Here is a 19,829-nt window from a genome sequence, read left to right on the forward strand (position 1 = left end):
TGTAACCCAACCCAAATCCATTGCTGTAGAGACTAAGAATAGTAGAACTGCTCCATAGGGTTTCCAAAGCTCTAAATCCATATGGATGCAGACCTGGCATGTCTTTCCTCCCACAGCAAAGCTGGGGGATTTGAACCATCAGTGTTTTTGGTTAGTAGCTGAGCACTTTAACCACTGTGCCACCAGGGTACGTTGGAAACTATAAAATGCTCTACGGATGTTAGGGGCATCATCATGATAATGATAAATATTGCTATTATTAAAACTAGGTAGACATATTCTGTCTCTGATATATTTCCCCCTCCAGTAGTGTGCTTCTCTGTGAGAATTTTCCCTTTGCCTCCTCTCAAATTTGGAGATAACTTTGAGATGCAAACGAGCTAAAAGCCAAGTTCCAAATTTAGTTCTTGACCTTCCCAAGTTGGATGATGAGCAGTGTGGATATACTCTGGTTGCTTCTGGGAGCTCAATTAGGCTGCTGGAGCCTGGAAGGCAAAGTGAGGCCGTGGGAGTCGGGGTAGACTTTGTATGAGGCCGTGAACAGACCCCAGCCCTCACACACACAGCCCCTTGCTGCATTGCTCATCCAAAGCGCTCTTTGTTTCTCCGTGCATATCTGTTAAATAGTTCCTTTCATGCTATCCTTCAACTTGCAAAGACTTCTTCATGCTCACAGCAGAAATGATGTGAAAACAGTGGGGTTCAATTCTGTGCTCTGGGACTCACAGGCAGACATGTGGCCTGCTCCATTGTCCTTTGGAGCAGGGTCAGGTATGGAGAAGAAGGACGGTTGGGCATGCCAAGCAGGAGGCCACATGATCTGTGCAGAGGCTTGTTCAGTTCTGAACACAGGTCTTATGTTGCTCAGAGTGAGCCTGGTCTTAACAGGGCCAGGAGGCACACAGACATATCTCAGGACAGCCTGAGCTTTCAGACAGACCTGATTATGTTAAGAAGGGAGGTGGCATGTGGTAGACATTAGACTTGAGGAACGGCTGTACACAATTCAAAATGCAGTTATGGTTGAGTTGCAGCAGTTGTACAGGGTTGTGGGGAAAGGAGTGGAGGGGCAGGGCCTGTGTGGCGGTGTGCCTTAACTCTGCTAGACTAACAAGAGAGAACGAGGGGAAAGAACTACTCAGGCAGTGGGGGATTACCCTACCTGTAGCCTAGAGTCCTGGTCTGGCGCTGTAGAACTAGCACTGGACTTCAAACCAGAAGGTCAGCAGTTCAAACCCACCAGCTGCTCCTCGGAAACCCTATACAGGGTTGCTGTGAGTTGGAACTGACTCGATGACACTTAACAGCAACACAACAACCAGCTGCCTGGGGTAACTGCCACTTCCCCTACCCAATGAAAGAGTTTTCCACAGGATGGCACGAGGGGGCAAGGGTGAATGTCAGTACCTTCTCGTCCCTTGCAGCCCTACCAACTTCTGCGTATAGGGCACAGCATAATAGTGTAATAGGAGGAGTCTTCCATTAGTCTTGATGAAGTGAAGCTGGTCCCCCTCGTGGTACAAACTGCAGAGTTGGGGATAGTGTTTTGGGTGGTGTTGTGGAGAGGAATAGAAAGCAGGAGAAGATCCTAGATGAGAAAAGGCACAGGAAATGGGTATTCTTGGCTTGTGGGATTGCCACTTGTGGTAGGACTAGCTCTAAAATGACTCCAGTGATTAATAACCTGTGTAGTCTTTCTCCCCTGAGTGTGGGCCTGGCCTGTAAGTGTGATAGGGTGTCACTGCTGTGATTAAATGATACGATATGGCCCCAGTTGACCGTAAGAACAAGAGATTAATTTGAGATGGGGAGGAGGATTTGACTTAATCCTGTGAGCCCTTCAAAGAGACTAGGCTCTTCTTGGCAAGGAGATTAGATGTACAAGGAAGATTCGATGTGCGTGAGGTTCCTGGTTGCTGTTGTGAAGATGGTGAGGGTCGTATGGCAAGGATCTGAGTGGCCCCTGGTTACTGAGAGTGATTTCTGACTGATAGCCAACATTTTGAATGAACTTGATTGAGGACTTTGAGCTCCAGATGGGAGTACAGCTGGCGGGCTTTTGGATTTCATTCTTGAGATGCCCTGAGCAGAAAGCTCAGCTATGCTCTGTTGAGCTTCTGACCTATAGCACCATGAGCTGATAAATAGACTTTGTTTTCAGTAGCTAAGCTTGTGGTAGTTTGTTACACAACAACAGAAAACCAATATGGTCTTCTCTCTCCTCTACCCTCACTCATCCACAGTCTGGTGTCAGTGTACTTGGGCAGGTCTTTGCTCCTTGCACGTTTTGCTCACTCACTGTTTTCTCCACTTTACCTGCCTTAATCCAACCGTTTCTTGGTGTCTCAAGTCTAATATCATTTTCTCTGGAAGCTTTCCCGGATCCCCTTGAAGCAGCTATATTTCTGTGTTCCTCTTGTTGTTGTGCACTGTCAAGTCAAGTTCAACTCACAGAGATTCTGTAGGACAGAATAGAGCGGCCCCATTGGATTTCCTAGGTGGTAATCTGTATAGGATTGGATCTCCAGGTCTTTTCTCCTCTGGAGCTGTTAGTGGGTTTAAACTATATTAGCAGCTGAGCACTTAACCAGTGTACCACCACAACTCCTTATTTGTCCCTCTGACTGGCTATTATTTGCCCTCAGGGTTCAGGTGAGAAGTCACTTCTTGCAGGAAAAGCCTTTACTGATCTTCCAGATTGGGTTTGGTGTTTCTCCTCCCATGATTCCAGAGCATTCTAGCTGTCCCCATTAAGCACTTCATTTCCTGTTTACTCGTGTGTGTATGTCTCTCACTCCAGGTAGGGATCATGTCCACACAGTACCCACCATAGTGCCTGGAATAATACAGTAGAAGCTTAATAAGTGCCTGAGTGCCTGGCTGGGCTGCCGTAGAGACTGCTTTAGAGAAAAGTGTTGTGCCTTAGTGTGGACTTTGTTCCTGGCACCCTCTCCCTTTTCATGTTAATGCCTGACAGCTTACTCTCCTTGGCCCCTATTACACCAGTGCCACATGATGGACCGTGGCTAGGTGGCAGAGAATGTTCTGTCCACACTAGCGTCAGAGATGTCTAGTCCTGCAGCTCCAGGACTGACTTCTCTTCTCTCTCTCTTGCCTACTCTACTGACTGGCATTGAATTCATGCAAAGAGAAAGGGAAAATGCAGAGTCAGAACTGGACGTCTGTGGGCAAGACCAGGTCTTCAAGTCATGGTTGTCAGTGGGTTTGAGGGAGGGAGTGGTGGAGGTAGGACCACCAAAAATGAGTCCTGGCTTTCTGCTTCTGGTCCCTGCTAAGGATTGTGACCTTCCAAGGAAAAAGGCTAAACTTGTCCCTTCTTGTCTTCTCTGGCACATTGGGCAGTGTGAATTGGGTTTGGCAGAGGCCTCCGTGATGACTTCTCTCTGCCAAGTCCAGTCCAAATGGGGTGAGACATTCTCAGTGGACATGTAGCAATTCAGCCAGTTTGTTCCACACCCTTTGATATGGTCTCCCTGTTTCTCTGACTGTTACCATCTCTGTCTTTGAACAGAGCAGGCGCCCCCATCCACTCTCGGATCTTGGAGAACAGTCACGGAGTGTGGAGGATTTGCAAAAGATCTAGAGAGCATCAGGGGCACAATATCAAGAGGATCCTGTGGCTGCTATGGGGAGATCCTTTTGATTGTAGACAGAGATCTCCTAGGCACTCTTAATTCCAAATCTGTTGTTAGCACGGTTCCTGAAACAGAAAACATTCAATAAATACTTGCAAAATAAATAACTCAGCAAGGACATGAATGAGAGATATTGTTCAAGGACTGGGGATTCTGTTGAGTGTAGCCTTACTGAAAGAGCATGAGACAAGGAGTCAGGAGTCCTGGATTCCAGACCTTTCTCTGTTCTTCACTAGGTGGGTGACCAGGGACAACTATCTTTGCCTCTCTTGACCTCTGTCCATTTTTCATCATCCAGGAGGGGATTTTGTTCAGATGATTGTTTTAAAGTTTGCATATCTTAGAGGTCCTTTGCTTGATAAATGAACCATTTGACATGATATCTGTATATTTGCATTTTATTTAGTTAAACAATATTTATTGAATACTGTCTGTGCATTAGGCATGATGGATATACAAAGGTGTACAGAAACAAACTTAAACTTGTCCTTCTGGGACTCACGTTCTATGATGTCAGTCAGTAAACTAGGCAAGTTACTAAGCAAGATAATTCCAGAGTGTTCTAAATACTATGAGAAAAATAAAAGGATAGTTAGGGACTATGAAGGACCATTGAGAATAGATAGGAAGTCTTACCTGAGCTGAGTTGTGTGATGAGAGACCAGTCCTGGAGAGCTCTGAGGAGGGGCATTGTGGGCAGAGGGCAGCTGGGTCAGGGCCCTGAGGTGAGGAGGATGTGGGCACACCTGGCAGGTGTGACTGGAACATACTGAGTCAGGTGAGGAGAGACATGAGGTGAGTTAGGCAGATGCACAGGGGCTGGATCACACAGTCATGATGAAGAGTTTGGGTTTTGTCTTAAGTATAGTCTTGATGGGACTTTAAGCATTCAGAGACCTCCTCAGGAGCAGGAAGCAGCCAGGAGATTGCAAGGAAGTTAGTTAGCATCGAAAGGTGGGACTTACTTGTTGACTTCAACATTCCCACGTGGATTTCACCAAGAGCAGAAAGCACTGGAAGGTGAGAGCTGTCATTTCGTGAAGGGAATTTGGTCACAGACATGTCAAGGGGATGTGTCAGAGTGCTCTGGGAACCTGGCAGTGAGGCTTCTCTGGAGGCAGCTTTTCTTATCTCTTCTCTGAGCACTTGATGATACAGTCTTCATTTATCTGGCTACTTCTTTATATCCTGACTCACAAGCGGGATCTTTCTTGTCCTTCTCGAAGGACAGTGCGGAACCCCTCCCCCCTGTGGGAGCTGGAGAGGTTTTGGAGTGCCAGCTGACCCGGCAAGGTGTCTGGTCTTGCCAGCCTTTTGTTCTCAGAGGAGAGGTATGGGCACGCCACTCTGCACTGTATAGATCTCTGTGAATCTGGAAGGCGCTTGTCCTCATCCATCTGGAGGGAGAATGAGGGTGTCCTGCTTTCTCAAGTGCAACGCTTTCCTTTTTCACAGTTCAGGGGCAGAGGTCAAACTCATGGAAGCCTCAATTATCCAGTCCACTTGAGGGCAACATAGCCCAGGAGTCGGTGTCGTTCTTTGAAGCGGTGATGTGAGAGGGGCAACCACCCCTTATCACCATTCCTGTATTTGGACAGAACCACCAGCTTGACAGGCATTGAGGAGAGAGACTGAGCTGGGAGGTCTCTGTTCCAGTCCTGGGAAGGTTACCGCCAGTCATGTGACTTGGTGATGATGCCTAATGTGATGAGTGCATCTAGTCCTCACAGATCTGTGCCTCCCATACACTATCTCATTTAATACTCTTAACAACAATAACACAAGTAGACTGTATTAACTATTTGCCTGGATAGATGAGGTAAAAACAGGTAAATTGCCCCAATGATGAGGAATTGTGATTATGCCCTGACAGTAAGAATTCAGAATCCGTGCTCTTGACCGCTTTCTTTTCCCACTTTGGCAAATGTCTTTAGATCACTGAGCCTTAGTTTTCTCTTCTGTAATGTGTATGTGTATATATGTGAAATAATCCCTAAAGTCCATTCCAGTGCTGATGCTACATGAGTTCTTTCCATAAACCCCAGCAGAATACAAGTCATTAACGATACCAAACTCCATATTCCAAAGGGGATATGATCGAGGGCATAGAATCAGTGCACCGACATTATTTTTTAAGGAATTGATCAAAAAGAGGGAAAATTAAGAAAAAGCACTTACTCTCCTCCCATGTTTTCTCCCAAATTGTATATAGACTAAAGGGGAACCTTCAAAACAATCCATTGAAATGACTATTCTTGTGGGATTTCCTGCCCTTTGTTGGGTTGCAGTGCCTTATCTAGTAATGCCCTGCTAGAGTCCTGGATTATGACCTGGGTTGCTAATCACAAGTTCAGAAGTTCAAATCTACCAGTCACTCCATGGGAAAAAGAGGAAGGTTTTTGTTCCCATAAAGATTTACAGCCTCGAAACCCCTATATAGAGTCAGTATGAGTCGGAACTAACTCCACGGCGCACAACCACCATCGATTTTCTTCAGTCTTGCTCTAGTTTCCTCCCCACTTTGATGTGGCATTTTATTCCTCGATTCCCGATCCTGACACTCACCCTTTGCCTATATGCTGTAATTTGTGTCTTTTTTATGCTTTTAGTAAAAGTTGCCTAAAGATATATGACTGTAAATTCACAATCACTGGCATTAGCAGTGTGTGAAAATAAAAACCTTTATAGATCAGTCAGCTAGTTGGTCAATCAAAACAGAGACTAACTGAGTCCTTCTGTGTCACTTATGGTCAGCAAGTTGTGAACAGAAAAGAAGAACAAGTGCCCCTTACAGATGTTGAGAAAGTAGAACTAAAACAGAAAAACTAGGGGCAATGCTGTATGCTTCTTACTGTAATCTGATTAATAAAATATCACAAAGCAAGTAGGTAGCATGAACTTGAGTGGTAGAAAAGAAAAGGATTTCCTGGAAGAAGTTGGGCTTTATAGAGCTTTGAAAGATATGGATGAATTGGGTAGACCAGTTGATGCTGTTCTGTGCCATTGAGTCAGTTCTAATTCATAGTGACTTTGTATAGGGTTTCTGAGAGTGCCTTGCTGTTAGCGCAGTTAGCAGCCCATTATTTATCTTATAGGATTGAAAGGATTCTAGGTAAGAAAAATAAGAGATCTGAGTTCTGGTGTGGCGCTGTGGGTTAATGCACCAGACTGCAAAGCCTTTTGAACTGCAAGGTCGCTGGTTCAAGCTCACCAGCAGCTCCTCGGAAACTATACAGGGTCGCTATGAGTCGGAATCAACTCAACAGCACTAAACAACAACAACAATTCCATGCAAAAGGTATTATGATGACAAATAATGACTGTGAGGATTGGAAATGTAAAGGTAGACATTTTGTAGCAAAAGGAGGGGAGTGGTTGGCTTTGCAGGCCAGGAGCAGAGGTCCCTGGGACCATCAAGGGAGAAGAGCAGAGTGCGGGATCCTGCCTAGAGAAACAGTGACGCCAGAGATGGAGGTGGAGATGATGATGTGGAGAGATGCATGGAGGGGATTGTAACCATGGCAATGTAATATGATAGTCAATATGATAGGATGAATGTAAAGCAAATGTTCTTCCATGTAAACTATCACCTATTTCACAATAAAACATTAAAAAAATAATAATGATGAAGTTCTTGAATCTAGCAATATTCCTGGGGTTGTCTGCATGAATCCACTCACTCGACAAGCATTTATTGAGCACCTTCTGTGTGCAAGACCTAGCAGTGCTTAAGACAAAGGCACAGTTTTTGCCCAAATAGGGCATCGCCCAATCAAAGGGAGACAAATCTTCCACATCTAATTTAACAGTTAACTAATTATGATTGACCTTTAATACATTTATGTTTATATTTTGTATGTACTATATTTGTTTTGGAGTCTTAGTATGGTGCTGTAAGATAAGCACTGGATCACTAAACACAAGGTTGACAGTTCAAATCCACCAGCTGTTCCAAGGGAGAAATGTGAGGGTGTCTGCTCCTGTAAATATTTACAGTCTTGGAAAAGTTGTACAGAGAGGGTAGCTATAAATTGGAATTGACTCAATGGCAGTGGGTTTTTGTTTGATATTTGCTTTAGGACCCTTGATGGCACTATGGCTTAACTGTTGGGCTGCTAACCACAAGGTCGGCGGTTCAAACCCACCAGCTGTTCTGTGGGAGAAAGATTTATAGTCTCCAAGACCCTGTTTGTAAGGTTGCTATGAGTCAGAATTCTGGTGCGGCACTGTAGGATAAACACTGGACTGTGAAATGAAAGTTCAAACCCAGTAGCTGCTCCTCGGAAACCCTGTACAGGATCACTATGAGTCAGAACCCACTCAATGGCACTTAACAACAACATGAGTCAGAATCGATTTGATGGCAGTGGGCCTAATTGTTTTAAATTAACATTGTACTTATGCTACTAAAAAAACAACAAAAAACCTCAAACTGAAGATCCATTGCGTGGAAGAGCAGGGAGTGGTGGGTGGTGACAAGGGGTGTCTCATCAAGATGACATGGCTTTCAGTTATGATTAAGAAAATGTTTGAGGTAGATTGCTTATGGAATTGTTCATCCTGCTCAAGTGGTCTCTAGATCAGAAAACTCGAGGCTTGCTGAATTAAAAGGGATAAAGAGTTAGGAGGAAAGAGAAATTGCCAATGGGGACTAGAGTAAGGTCATATCTGCCATAGGTACAAGGAGAGGATTCTAAGGAGAAAAAAAATGTAACCCAGGAGGAAAGAACTGAGCTGCATTTTTCAACGCTTTGTAACATCAGAGGAGCTAGGAGGGCAACACTGCCCTGGAGAGATTGCTCAACTGAAAATGCAATTAGTATGCAATAAAAATTTTATATGTTTAAAGGGTGTTTTAACTGTCAAGAAGGTATTGAACCTGTAAGTGCTGCCTGTTGTCATTCCTTACTTATCAAGAGATTTTAAATTCAGGGTTGCCAAAGCCAAGTTTTCTTTTTTGTAGCCAGCCATTTCTAGTAAAGTTTAATTTTATTTAAAAAAAAAAAAAGTTATTATAGTCATTTTATTCCTTTGGAATCAGGAGAGTTTTCTGTTGAATACTTTTATTGATCTCCCCTCCCGCTTCTCCCCAGTAAGATCCTTGGTTTTGGCCTTTTGGAGCCAATAATAAAAGCTAATAAAACTCTTTGTTTACTCTGGTAGGCCTTTGCTTACATTAGATCTGCTTTCTTTCAAACATTTGTAATTCTATACATTGAAATCAGCTTTTCTTTAACTTATGGAGTCCTTAGATTTGAAATTCACTCTTGGTTACATTCACAGCTACAACACACTTGTATTGTAAGTTTATAACACGCTTCTTTTTTGTAAGTTTATTTGCTTGCTTGTTCATTTATTTTCTCATTCGTTTTTCATTCAGCTACCATCTGAGTGCCTATTATATACTACAGAATTCCTGGGTGGTAAACAGTTAACATGTTTGGCTGTTTGCCTAAAATTGGAGGTTCGAGTCTACCTGAAGTCTTCTTGGGGAAAAAAAATGCCAGGTGATCTACTTTTGGAAAACCAGCCATTGAAAACCCTATAGAGCAATTCTTTTCAGACACGCATGGGGTCGTCATATCAAAGCTGGCTTGATGGAACTGGCTACTGTGTACCAGAATTGGGCAAGGGACATTCAATTATAAAAGACATTGTAACCCATTGTCATCAAAAAAGATTCTGACTTGACAAGCCTATAGAATAGGGTAGAACTGCCCTAAAGAGTGTCCAAGCTGACTGCCACTTTTTTTTTCTTTCTGAGGTGCAGCTGGTGGCTTTGAACCAAGTACGTAGCCATTGCCACACCAGGTTTCCTCAAAGACATTGTACAGACTAATTTAAGTAGTTACCAAGTTCATGGGGAAAGCACTCAACGACTCTCTGTTACAGAACATGTGAAGTCTCACTATATTGGGGTGGAATTTGATAAAAAGGCTTATCTTCCTTGGTGTTTGTTGTTCTTGCCACGGTTTGGGATCTTTAAAGAGGGGCCGATGTGCCAGGAAAGTGCTAACCTGGAACCTGAAATGCAAAGCTGGCTCTCTGCCCCTGGGTAAGTCACTTACCCTTTCTGAACCTCAGTTTCCATCTGTTATTTAGAGCTAATTATGCCTACTTAACTCACAGGCTTTTTTTGTGAAGAACATTATCTCATTAGAGATAATGTTTTTAAAAGCTCTTGAAAATTGTGCAGCATTATTCAGGTGGAAAGTATTGTTATTTTTATTATTGAGTGCCTACTCATTCCGCATCAGGGGTGGTGACAAGAGAAGAGAGGGCATTATTATTCCCCACTCTGCTCTGTCACTGCCACTAGCTACTGTGGGTGTGTTTGCATTTTGGGATGGGGGTGTATACGAAAATGTGAATGTGGTTCCCTCCCTTGAAGAGTTTGTGATCCGATAGAGAGGCAAGAACCAACTCGAGAATCGTGTAATACTTGTAGTAGTTCAGAGACAGAAGTGAGGCCTTGAGAGTCGTTGCAGGCCTTTCTTGCTCCAGAATGTGCTGGTTGTAGTTCTGAAAGGTTTCGTTTGAGAAGTGGCCCTTGAGCTTGGCTCTCACCATCAGCAGAATCAGAATCACCTCCCTATGATATCGTTAATAAACACTTATAGGATGGGCAAGGGATATAAATTTGGTGCTGGAGTCAGGATCCTTCATAATAACAAGATAAATAACACTACAAAGGCCCCTATATTGGATGCCAGATGAGAGAGGTGCCAGGTGCCCTAGGAAACCGGAGGAGAGTGCACTCCCCTGGCCTGATGTCAGTGGGAAAGGTATCTGAGAGGGGCAGTGGGCCTTGAACTGATGGAAGGGCAGGACTGTGACAAAAAAACAGAACCTTTTGGGGAGATGCTTGGTGGTTTGCAAACTCAGTGCACTTGCCTGCTTACTGAAATGTTGGAGGTTTGAGCCCACCCAGAAGAGCCAAAATAACAAAACCAAACTTACTGCCATCAAGTTGGTTCCGACCCATAGCGACCCTGTACAGGAGCAGAAAGTCTTGTCTTTCTCCCACGGAGCGGCTGGTGAGTTTGAACTGCTGACCTTGCATTTATCCTATAGTACCACACCAGCATTCCTGCCTAAGAAGAAAGGCCTGGCAATCTACTTTTGAAAAATCAGGCATAGGAAACATGGGGTCAGAGTGGACTCAATGACCGCTGGCTTTAGAACCATGTGGAAAGGCATTCCTTCTTTCTGCTTATTGATAGCACTTACTTATCTGTTTTCCCATTAAGCTAGAAAAAAATCGCTTTTTATTCTCAGTTCCTCTTTTTTTTTTCTTACCTGATGGCATAAAACCAAAGCATGTTAAATCTCTTCACCATTGCTACTCTGTTTTTTTCAGGAAGGGGTTTTGTAGTGATTTGCTTATGATTTTTCAGACCCAAAGTCATTGGGGTGAATAAATGCCTAAGGAATAGTTGACCCAAACCAGGCTGGATGAGGAAGGAGGAGGGCAGAGGGAGGACGAGGGACAGCCTGAGTCCACCAAGGTGTGAGCAATGAGGAGACAGACAAATTATCCAGGAGAATGCTTCACTCTCTCAAACCATCAAAGCATATTTGTTTCAATGTAAGGCCTTTCTTTCTCCCTAGCTCTGTCCTTATCCCTCTCTCTAGCTCTATTTCTATAAAATTTAGGGATTTAAGCAAAAGGATGCCATTTAGGATGCCACTCCCCTCAAAATGTTGAAATTTACTTCCAAAAGCTTCAAATGAATTGAGCCATCCACATTAAAATGTCAAGAAAACAGGCAGCTAGAGAGAAATAAGGAAAGTTAGAAGCATGCTCTGCAGAGGTTGAAGGTGGAGATAAATTCTGTTGTTTTCGCCAGGCTGGGCTTCCTTCCAGACAGCATGTTTCTGTATGACGTTAATACAATGGGAGAATTATTGACAACTTCCTTAGGCAACGTTGGGAAGTGAAACACCAAATACGGGCAAAGCAGACACTGGTCTTTATTGGTATTGGGGCTTCACCAAAATGATCTGCTGTTAAATACTTTCAAGGGGCCCACTGCCTCTTTATGTCAAGTGTTAGTTAATTTCCATTAACTCAGTTATTGCTAGAAAATGCAGAATGGTGACATTCTGGCAACAGGGAAAGGAAAGACCCAATGAGGCTTCAAATTAACTAGAGGAATAGGGAAGGGAAAGAGAGAGAAAAGAAAAGCTGTTTCTTAAAACAGTAATATCTAAAAGAAAACTATGAAAATACTATGACCATATTAAAAGTAGAAAGCCAAACAGAACCCCAAATCTTTTGCCACTGAGTTGATGTTGACTCATAGGGACCCTGTGTCTTATAGAATGGAACTGCTCCATAGGGCTTTATTCGATTGCAATCTTTACAGAAGTAGTTTACCAGGCTTTTCTTCTGTGGAGAGTATCTGGGAGGGTTTGAACTGCCAGCCTTTAGTCTGATAGCTGACTGAAGGCCGTTTGTGCCACTCAGCCTTTTTTATTTTATTTTATTTTTTTGAAAGGAGAGGAAATGTGAATTATAGATTAAAAGGAAACTTCTTCCCACCTTCTTGAATGTTTTCTGGGACTTTTCTTTTTGGTGAATTAAGTAGATAGCAAGCAGTTCTTCTCCCCAGTGAATCAGTGTGAAAAATTCACCCATCAACACTTGGATTTCCATGTTCTTGATTCATAATTTTAGGATTACCACTGTCGATTGAGTACAATCCTGTTGGAAAGCACCACACCATTAGTACATCTGGTCATAGTTAGTAGGAAGATGCTGGGACTGGGAGTGTATTTATGCAACTGAGAAGGGATTTTTCATTATGTGTATGTTCTATATAAAACCTGTCGAATCTTTCACAAAAATCTTTGCAAGAATTAGCATTATAAAGATGAAAAAGAAACCTCTGGAGGGATTTTGGAGGAGAGAAAGAAGGGGAAAGAAATGGGAAAAAAAAAGCCTAAATATATCACTTTGCAGCAAACCAATCAACCACACATCACTGCGAAATCTCTGGTGAAATAAACCCCCTCCCATCTGACACTTGCTTTTGGAACTGTTGCCCCTGCCCTTCATATTAAAATAGTGCATTGAAAAGACCTGCCATAAGGATATTGGTCCCACTTATTGGCAAGAAGGCTTTGGGACTTACCTTCCAGTCACTGATAAACATTGCACGTGTGACCTCCATGGTTCACATTTGACCCTTTCCAAAGCCAAACCGGGGCTCTTGATTTTCAGGAATGCATTTCAGTCCTAGGATTCTATGTCACATTTTCCATATGTCTGTCATTTACCTTTTAATAATGTATTATTATTTATTATGTGCCAGGAACTTTGTATTCATAATCTCTAGTGGCACTGTGGGTTAATGTGCTGAACTGAAAAGTCAAATTGATACGTAAGGTCGGTGGTTCAAGCTCACCAGCCAGTCCTTGGAAACGCTATGGGTCAGAAGCAACTCGGCAACACTTAACAACAGCAATCCTATAACAGGAGTCCTGGTGTGGCACTGTAGGATAAGTACTGGGCTTCTAGCCACAAGATCGGTGGTTCAAACCCACCAGCCGCTCCTTGAAAACCCTATACAGTGTTGCTGTGAGTTGGAACCAACAACAATAATAACAATCCTTATAACAACTCTGCAAGAGAGAAATGTTTTCAGCTCTAGTTTACAAAGAAGGAACCAGGTTTAGAGGCAAGATACCCTAACGAGGGTAATATAGGCAGGAAGTAGAGGAGCTAGGATTTGAACTAAGCTCTGCATGACTCAGGAGCCTTTACTCTTTCTAAGGTACAGGATGTTTTGCATCCATGTTTATTCCAGGTTTGGTTTAAAAGAGAGAGAAAGGTGTTCTGGTGTCCAAGAACACAGCAGTAAGCAAGTAAAGCCACCCCTTCCCAGGACTTGGAGGGTGTACATTGGGGCTTGTGCTTCCTTGTCCCTGGTGCACTTCCAGAAGTGCAAGCTCGTGGACGTCCCTGATACTCATTGTTTTGCCTCTAGTACTGGTCTAAGCCTGGAATTTGGTTCTTGGCCTTTCCAATGCAGATTCCAGATAAGATTTGATTTTTTTCTAGGGTCATCAGTAAAGACCTGGGAAATGATTTCTTGTATTTGGGAAGATGTGGTCTTGGGGTTCCCCTGAGCAGCAGGAGAAATATTACAAGATGACATTTGGGGCAAATGTAGAATTAAGTTGGTAACTGATGAGTTTGCTTTATATGAGAACTTGCAAGGGGCATTTGAATGTCTAAGGATGAGGGAGAAAGGGCAGCTCTGAGCCATCTTGGGATTTTGTGCTTTGTTCTTGTGACCCTTGGGAAAAGCTTGGGTAAACTCACATGCTCAGTCTCATGCCAGGCTAGTGTAAAGAATCACACTGAGGATGCATCCACTTTAGGCTCAGAGCCAAAAGCAAGAGACAGACCTGGCAAAATATCATGGGAAATGTCATGGTCCCTTCTCCTGGACTCACTTGAAAAGCCCAGGAACTATTGAATATGTAAATGATAAGACTTCTCTCTTTTGATGGTGATTTGGAAAGCAAACTCTATGGAAATCCTGGCTGTAAAATTCTAACAATAATAGAGATCAGGCCACTACCTTTTCTGGTTCTCAGCTTTTCATGACCATTTTTTAGCTGGGGAACTCTGGTAGCGTAGTGGTTACGAGTCAGGCTGCCAACCTCAAAGCCCGCAGTTCGAAACTACCAGCAGTTCCGCGGGAGAAAGATGAGGCGTTCTGCTCCCGTAAAGGATTACAGCCTTGGAAACCCTGTGCAGGGTCACTATGAGTCGGAACCGACTCCATGGTACTTAACAACAACAACCATACCAGAGAGATTCTTGGATCAGGACTTGCCTTGAATAGGAGAGATCAGCCTGAAATTCAGGGTCAGATAGTAAGACCTGGACTTGGGAGAGCCAACACCAAGTGAAGAGGAACAGCTCTTAGTGGATATGTGTAAGGTCAACGCTGGGGAAAACCCCTGAAGCAGGGCTGCTGGTGAAGCTGCGAGTCTGAACCTGGGATGCAGGCTGAGGTGGAATGTCAGCACAGCAGCAGCCAGAAGCTCAGGAATCTGGAGAGCAGGCAAAGTTTAAAGAAGCCAGGTTAGTTTTATAAATCAGAGCTGGGCAGTAGACTGAAAAGAGGAATAGGATCCAGGGTAGAATAACGGGCAATGAGCTATTCAGGCACAGAGATCATATCACAGAATCAAGGCTCCAGCCAGGAGAGTGAGCAAAAGAGATCAATGGAATCTGGGAAATGAGAGTAGCTGGCAGCCCCACGAAAGGGACTGGCAACCTCTTTACATCGGCTTAGGAGCTTTCCACGTTGGTGAGAGGTTGGGAGCCAGTCCCAGGGTTGGCTATCCTGGAATTCATAGTTGAGATAAGTCAAAGTATGGCTGGAATGTAAAAATGAAGTAGCAGAATAGGATAGGTCTTGATCTCCACAGGAACCACTGCATAGAAGGAAGAGGTAGGTGTCCATCAATTGACCTGCCAACAGAACACAAGAGAAACAAGAGTCTGCCCATTTCACCCCCAATCTCCCACCATTCACTGGCATACAGAGCAGAAGGAAGAGAGAGTGGAGGACATTCCAGAGTGAGTTTTACAAACTCAGAGTGTGGACTGTTCACCACAGGGCCATGAGCTGTGTTCTGCCTCCTTCTTTTTGACTTGTGGAAAGGGCTCTAAGATTCAGTGTTTTCTTGACAGGACTTGTGGCAATGGGAACCCTGGGAAGCTGTTCATCCCTTCTTTAATAGGAGACACAGAATATCCTTTGGTACTTCTTTGTTGAGCTTGACCTGCCTGTGAGACTTTACAGCATGAACTATTCATTTAGTACCCTATACTTAGTCCTGACTCTCCCCTAATTTGATGCAATCCAAGCAATAAAGAACCCACTTCTTTCTGGAATCCAAAGCACAAAATGTTTTAATAAAGATCAAGTTCCTCAAGGAGGCCGTACTTTTCTTTCCTGAATTCGTTTTTTCATCCCTGTGCCTCTCCTGACATAGTTATGGGATATGGGTGCTGCCTGCTTTAAAACAAAGGGGCATACTATCCATCTCTCTTCTGATCTCAGTAGCGTAGTGGTTACTAATTGGGCTGCGAACCGCAAGGTCAGCAGTTCGAAACTACCAGCTGCTCCGCGGGAGAAAGATGAGGCGTTCTGCTCCCGTAAAGATTAACAGCCTCGGAAACCCTGTACAGGGTCGCTATGAGTCGGAACTGACTCCACGGCATATAACAACAACAACACAACAATTTCCAAAAAGGACTCCCAGGAAATTGAGAACAGCTTTAATGACAGCAACGCATTTCTTTTCCTCTAGAAAGTTGTTGTTGCTGTTTGTTGTTAAGTTGGTTCCAACTCATAACGACCCTGTATAGGGTTTCTGAGGAGCAGCTGGTGACGTGGCTGCTAGCATTCCCGTGCTTATCCTATAGTGCCACACCAGGACTCCAGAACACATTGTTGTTATTGTTAAGTGCTGCCAAGTCAGCTCTGACTCATAGCAACCCTAAATAGAGTTTCCAAGTGGGTTTGAACCACTGACCTTGTGGTTAGCAGTCCAGTGCTTTTCCTACACAGCGCCACACCAGGATCTGGAAATTTAAGTGTCTTTAAAATAGGTAATGGTAAGTACTGTGGAGTCAGTTCCGACTCATAGTGAGTCTGCACAGGGTTTCCAAGGCTGTAAATCTTTACGGGAACAGAATGCCTCATCTTTCTCCCGCGGAACCACTGGTAGTTTTGAACTGCTGACCTTGAGGCTAGCAGCCTGACTCGTAACCACTACGCTACCAGAGCTTCTGGTGTGGCACTGTGGGCTAATGCGTCAGACTGCAGTCATTTGAACTGCAAAGTCAGTGGTTCAAGCTCACCAGCTGTTCCTTGGAAACCCTATACAGGGTCGCTATGGGTCTGAATCGATTCAACGGCACATAACAACAACAACAACAACAACAACAAAATAGGTAAGACTGATTTAATTCCCTCTGTGAGTTCTTATGGAGAGTGTGGCTGGGCAAAAAAAAAAAAGGCATGTATGGGCTGGCACATAATAAATGCTTATTTACCTGGGTGTTTTAAAGACAGTGACACAGAAACAAAGCTTAACCCACAAGTTTAAGTTTTCCCTTCCCTTTTGCTTCTTTCCTTCCTTGAGAAGCAGAGTTGGGGAACTGTCTTTACTTCTCTTGTTTTCTTCACCTAATGACAGTCTGGTGCATTGTAGAGTGCTGTAAAAGTACAAAACACTTTGGATGCATCTTTTGCAAAGATGATATGTAAAAAGCAGTGTCAACTCATACCTCTGGGCAGGTGTCAATGTCCTGAGGTAGTCTGTGTCTTTGTACCCTTCATGTTTTCCTCTGTTAGTCTGTTGTTTCTGGCTGAGATCACTATATGTTTTTTTAGACAGTAGAGAGAAATTTGAGTAACAGAGTCACAGACTTCGAGAGTTTCACTGAGCTCAGGTGGTTTGTTCACAAAAGACTCAACATGTGGTTTGGGATTCCTGTGGACATAACTCAGCTCATCTGGGGCAGGAGTCAAAGTTTGTGCATCGTTGGGATTCAAAGAAAATTGAAGCTCATCTAATCCTATTCTCTTTCACTCTACAATATGAGAAAACTAAGGGTTACGTAAGATTTTTCTCCAGGTCTAAATAAAATCAAAACCACCTTTACTGCAGCCAGTGTTTTCTGAATACCATGCTAGCTGGTGATGGCAGTTGGAAAGCAGGATTTGCGATGTCAGGGATGGGTTTCTGATTTAGGAGCCATTCTTTATTGACTCAATGCTGTTCTTCCCTCAGAAGACGTTTGCATAGGTTTGGAGTAGCAGAACTAAAAATAGTCCTTCCTTTTTCATGAGCACCTCTGCATAAAAGACTCCCTGGCTTTGGATTCAGTCCCTATCATATCCCTTTCAGGCCAAGGGACCTGGCCAGGAGGCTGGGTACATCCCAGCCAGAGAACAAGCGCTTGTCATAGAGTGAGTGGTAAAGCCATGCAGAGAGCCAGGTATGCAGAAATGGCTTTGTATTGATGAAGAAGGGAGATTTATACCTTGTCTTGGCCTCCATCATAATGAGACTGCTTCAGAAAAGTACAGGCCACACCAGGCCACTCCTGGGAGACACATTACACTTGTCTTTCTCCACCCTAGTTACATAGATGAATGTAACCCCCGGGAACCTATTCTGATACAGAGGTGGGAAAGTCCATGTTTAGACCCATTGTAATAGCTATTATCTGACAGATGTGTCCAAACCTGTGCTGCCCTTGGGATATAGCGTTACTGTTGTTGTTAGTTGCCATTATGGCAACCCCATGTGTTCTGAGTAGAACTGCACTATAAGAATTTCAAAACTGTGACCTTTCAGAAGTCTGTCTTTTGAGGCATCTCTGGGTGGATTCGAACAGTCAGCCTTTCAGCTTATAGATGAGCACTTAGCCATTTGCACCATACATACCTGAAAAGTCTGGAACAAGCAATAATTTAGAAACCGATAGAAAGACATACAGTCTTGATCTATTGGAGGCAGATTTTGAGTTCTCATGTTTCTAGTCCGAGAAGTTTGGAACTTAGTCTTTTCTTGCTAACTGTGTTATGGTCACTGGCTTTACAACAACATCAGACATAGAGTTCTTTAGGTAGCCACATCACAAATTGAGCACATTGTGATATGCACAGTATAAGGTGGGCATTGTTCATATGAAAGAGGACATAGATTCTACTTAGGACAGAAATTCTTCTTGTCACTCAATATCTGTTCTTTCTCTCTTCCATAGCAATAGAATGTTCAGCAGAGCACATGGCTGCTTAGAATAAAAGACTACAGTTTTTAGCCTTCCCTGTGGATAAATGAAGTTGTGTGATGAAGTTCCAGGTAGTGGGATGTCAGCAGAAGAAATATGTGTTATGCCAGCCCCTTTCCTTTTCCTCCTTCCCACTGACGTGAGTGTAATCATGGATCATGGAAATGAATTTGAGACCCTTGGGATGGTGGAGGAACAATACAGAAGACACTGGATCTGACAACTGGTAGAGTTATCATACCAATTTAGACTTCTTTATGAGAGAGTAAATAAGTTACTCTCTCATGTGATGTTGTGTGCCACTGAGTTGATTCCAACTCATAATAATTCTGTTTGACAGAGTAGAACTGCCCCCAAAGGGTTTCCTAGGCTGTAGTCTTTTTGTAGTTGATGTTTAAATTTTAATTGTCAGTTGAGTGAAGGTTTACAGAGTAGATCATCAGTTTTGCATTCAACAAATCACATACTTTATTCCTTCTCAATGATTGCAATCCCCCTCCATGTGACATCACTTATCCTGCTTCCTTCCTGTGTTTCCCATCTCCATTCCTCCTTCTTTCTTCACCCTTCTGGGAATTTTGGGTAAATGTGGCCCTTTTGACCTCCAGTGGTTGACCATTCTATGGTGTACATACTTCACGAATATTGTTGTCCCCCATATACCTATCTCTTGCTTTGCTGAAAATTGAACCACAGGTGTGAGTTCAGTTCCAGATCTGACGTGGTTAGCCAAGGGCCACAGTCTTAGAGTTCTACCAGTCTCCATCAGACCAGTAAGTCTGGTCTATTTTATGACTTTGAGTTTTGTTTCATATTTTCTCCCACTCTATCCAAGACCTTGAAATACGATGTCCCTTTCAGAGAAGCTGTTGTTGGGCACAACCTAGTTCTTCTGGTCTCATGATTATTGAATCTTAGGTCCACAGGGTCCATTAGCCCATTAAACTAATAGTTAATATAGTCCACTGGACTAACATCTTCCATTTTCATCACTTTTCTTGCTTCTGGACAGGGAGAAGCCAATAGTTGTATCTTAGATGGGGATGGCCGCTCATGAGCTTTTAAGATCTCAGTCTCTACTCACTGAAGTAGGGTGTAGAACAGTTTCCTTGTGGACTGTGGTAGGCTGCCATTTTTATAGGAACAGGTCACCAGATTTTTCTCCTGCAGAGCCACTGGTGGGTTCCAACCACCAACCTTTCGGTTAGCAGCTGAGCACTTAACCATTGTGCTACCAGGGCTCCTTCTCTCATGTATAAGTCGTCATTGTTTTGTCTTCTGTCACTCACAGCTCAGTTTCTTCATTTTGGATGTAACTTATGCCATGTTGTTGTTGTTGT

The 19,829-nt window shown here is 43.5% G+C and overlaps 1 protein-coding gene across 1 annotated transcript in view; it reads left to right on the forward strand.

The window, feature by feature from the left end:
* The window catches only part of CACNA1C (calcium channel, voltage-dependent, L type, alpha 1C subunit), a 779,292-nt gene that overhangs the window by 23,066 nt on the left and 736,397 nt on the right, over positions 1-19,829 (forward strand). The window contains exon 5 of the mRNA XM_006862777.1: positions 8,195-8,209. Within this exon, the coding sequence (XP_006862839.1) occupies positions 8,195-8,209 (15 nt within the window). The remainder of the gene's footprint in view (positions 1-8,194; positions 8,210-19,829) is intronic.

This window comes from Chrysochloris asiatica, unplaced genomic scaffold (assembly GCF_000296735.1).
Source record: "Chrysochloris asiatica unplaced genomic scaffold, ChrAsi1.0 scaffold00050, whole genome shotgun sequence".
Lineage (NCBI taxonomy): Eukaryota > Metazoa > Chordata > Mammalia > Afrosoricida > Chrysochloridae > Chrysochloris > Chrysochloris asiatica.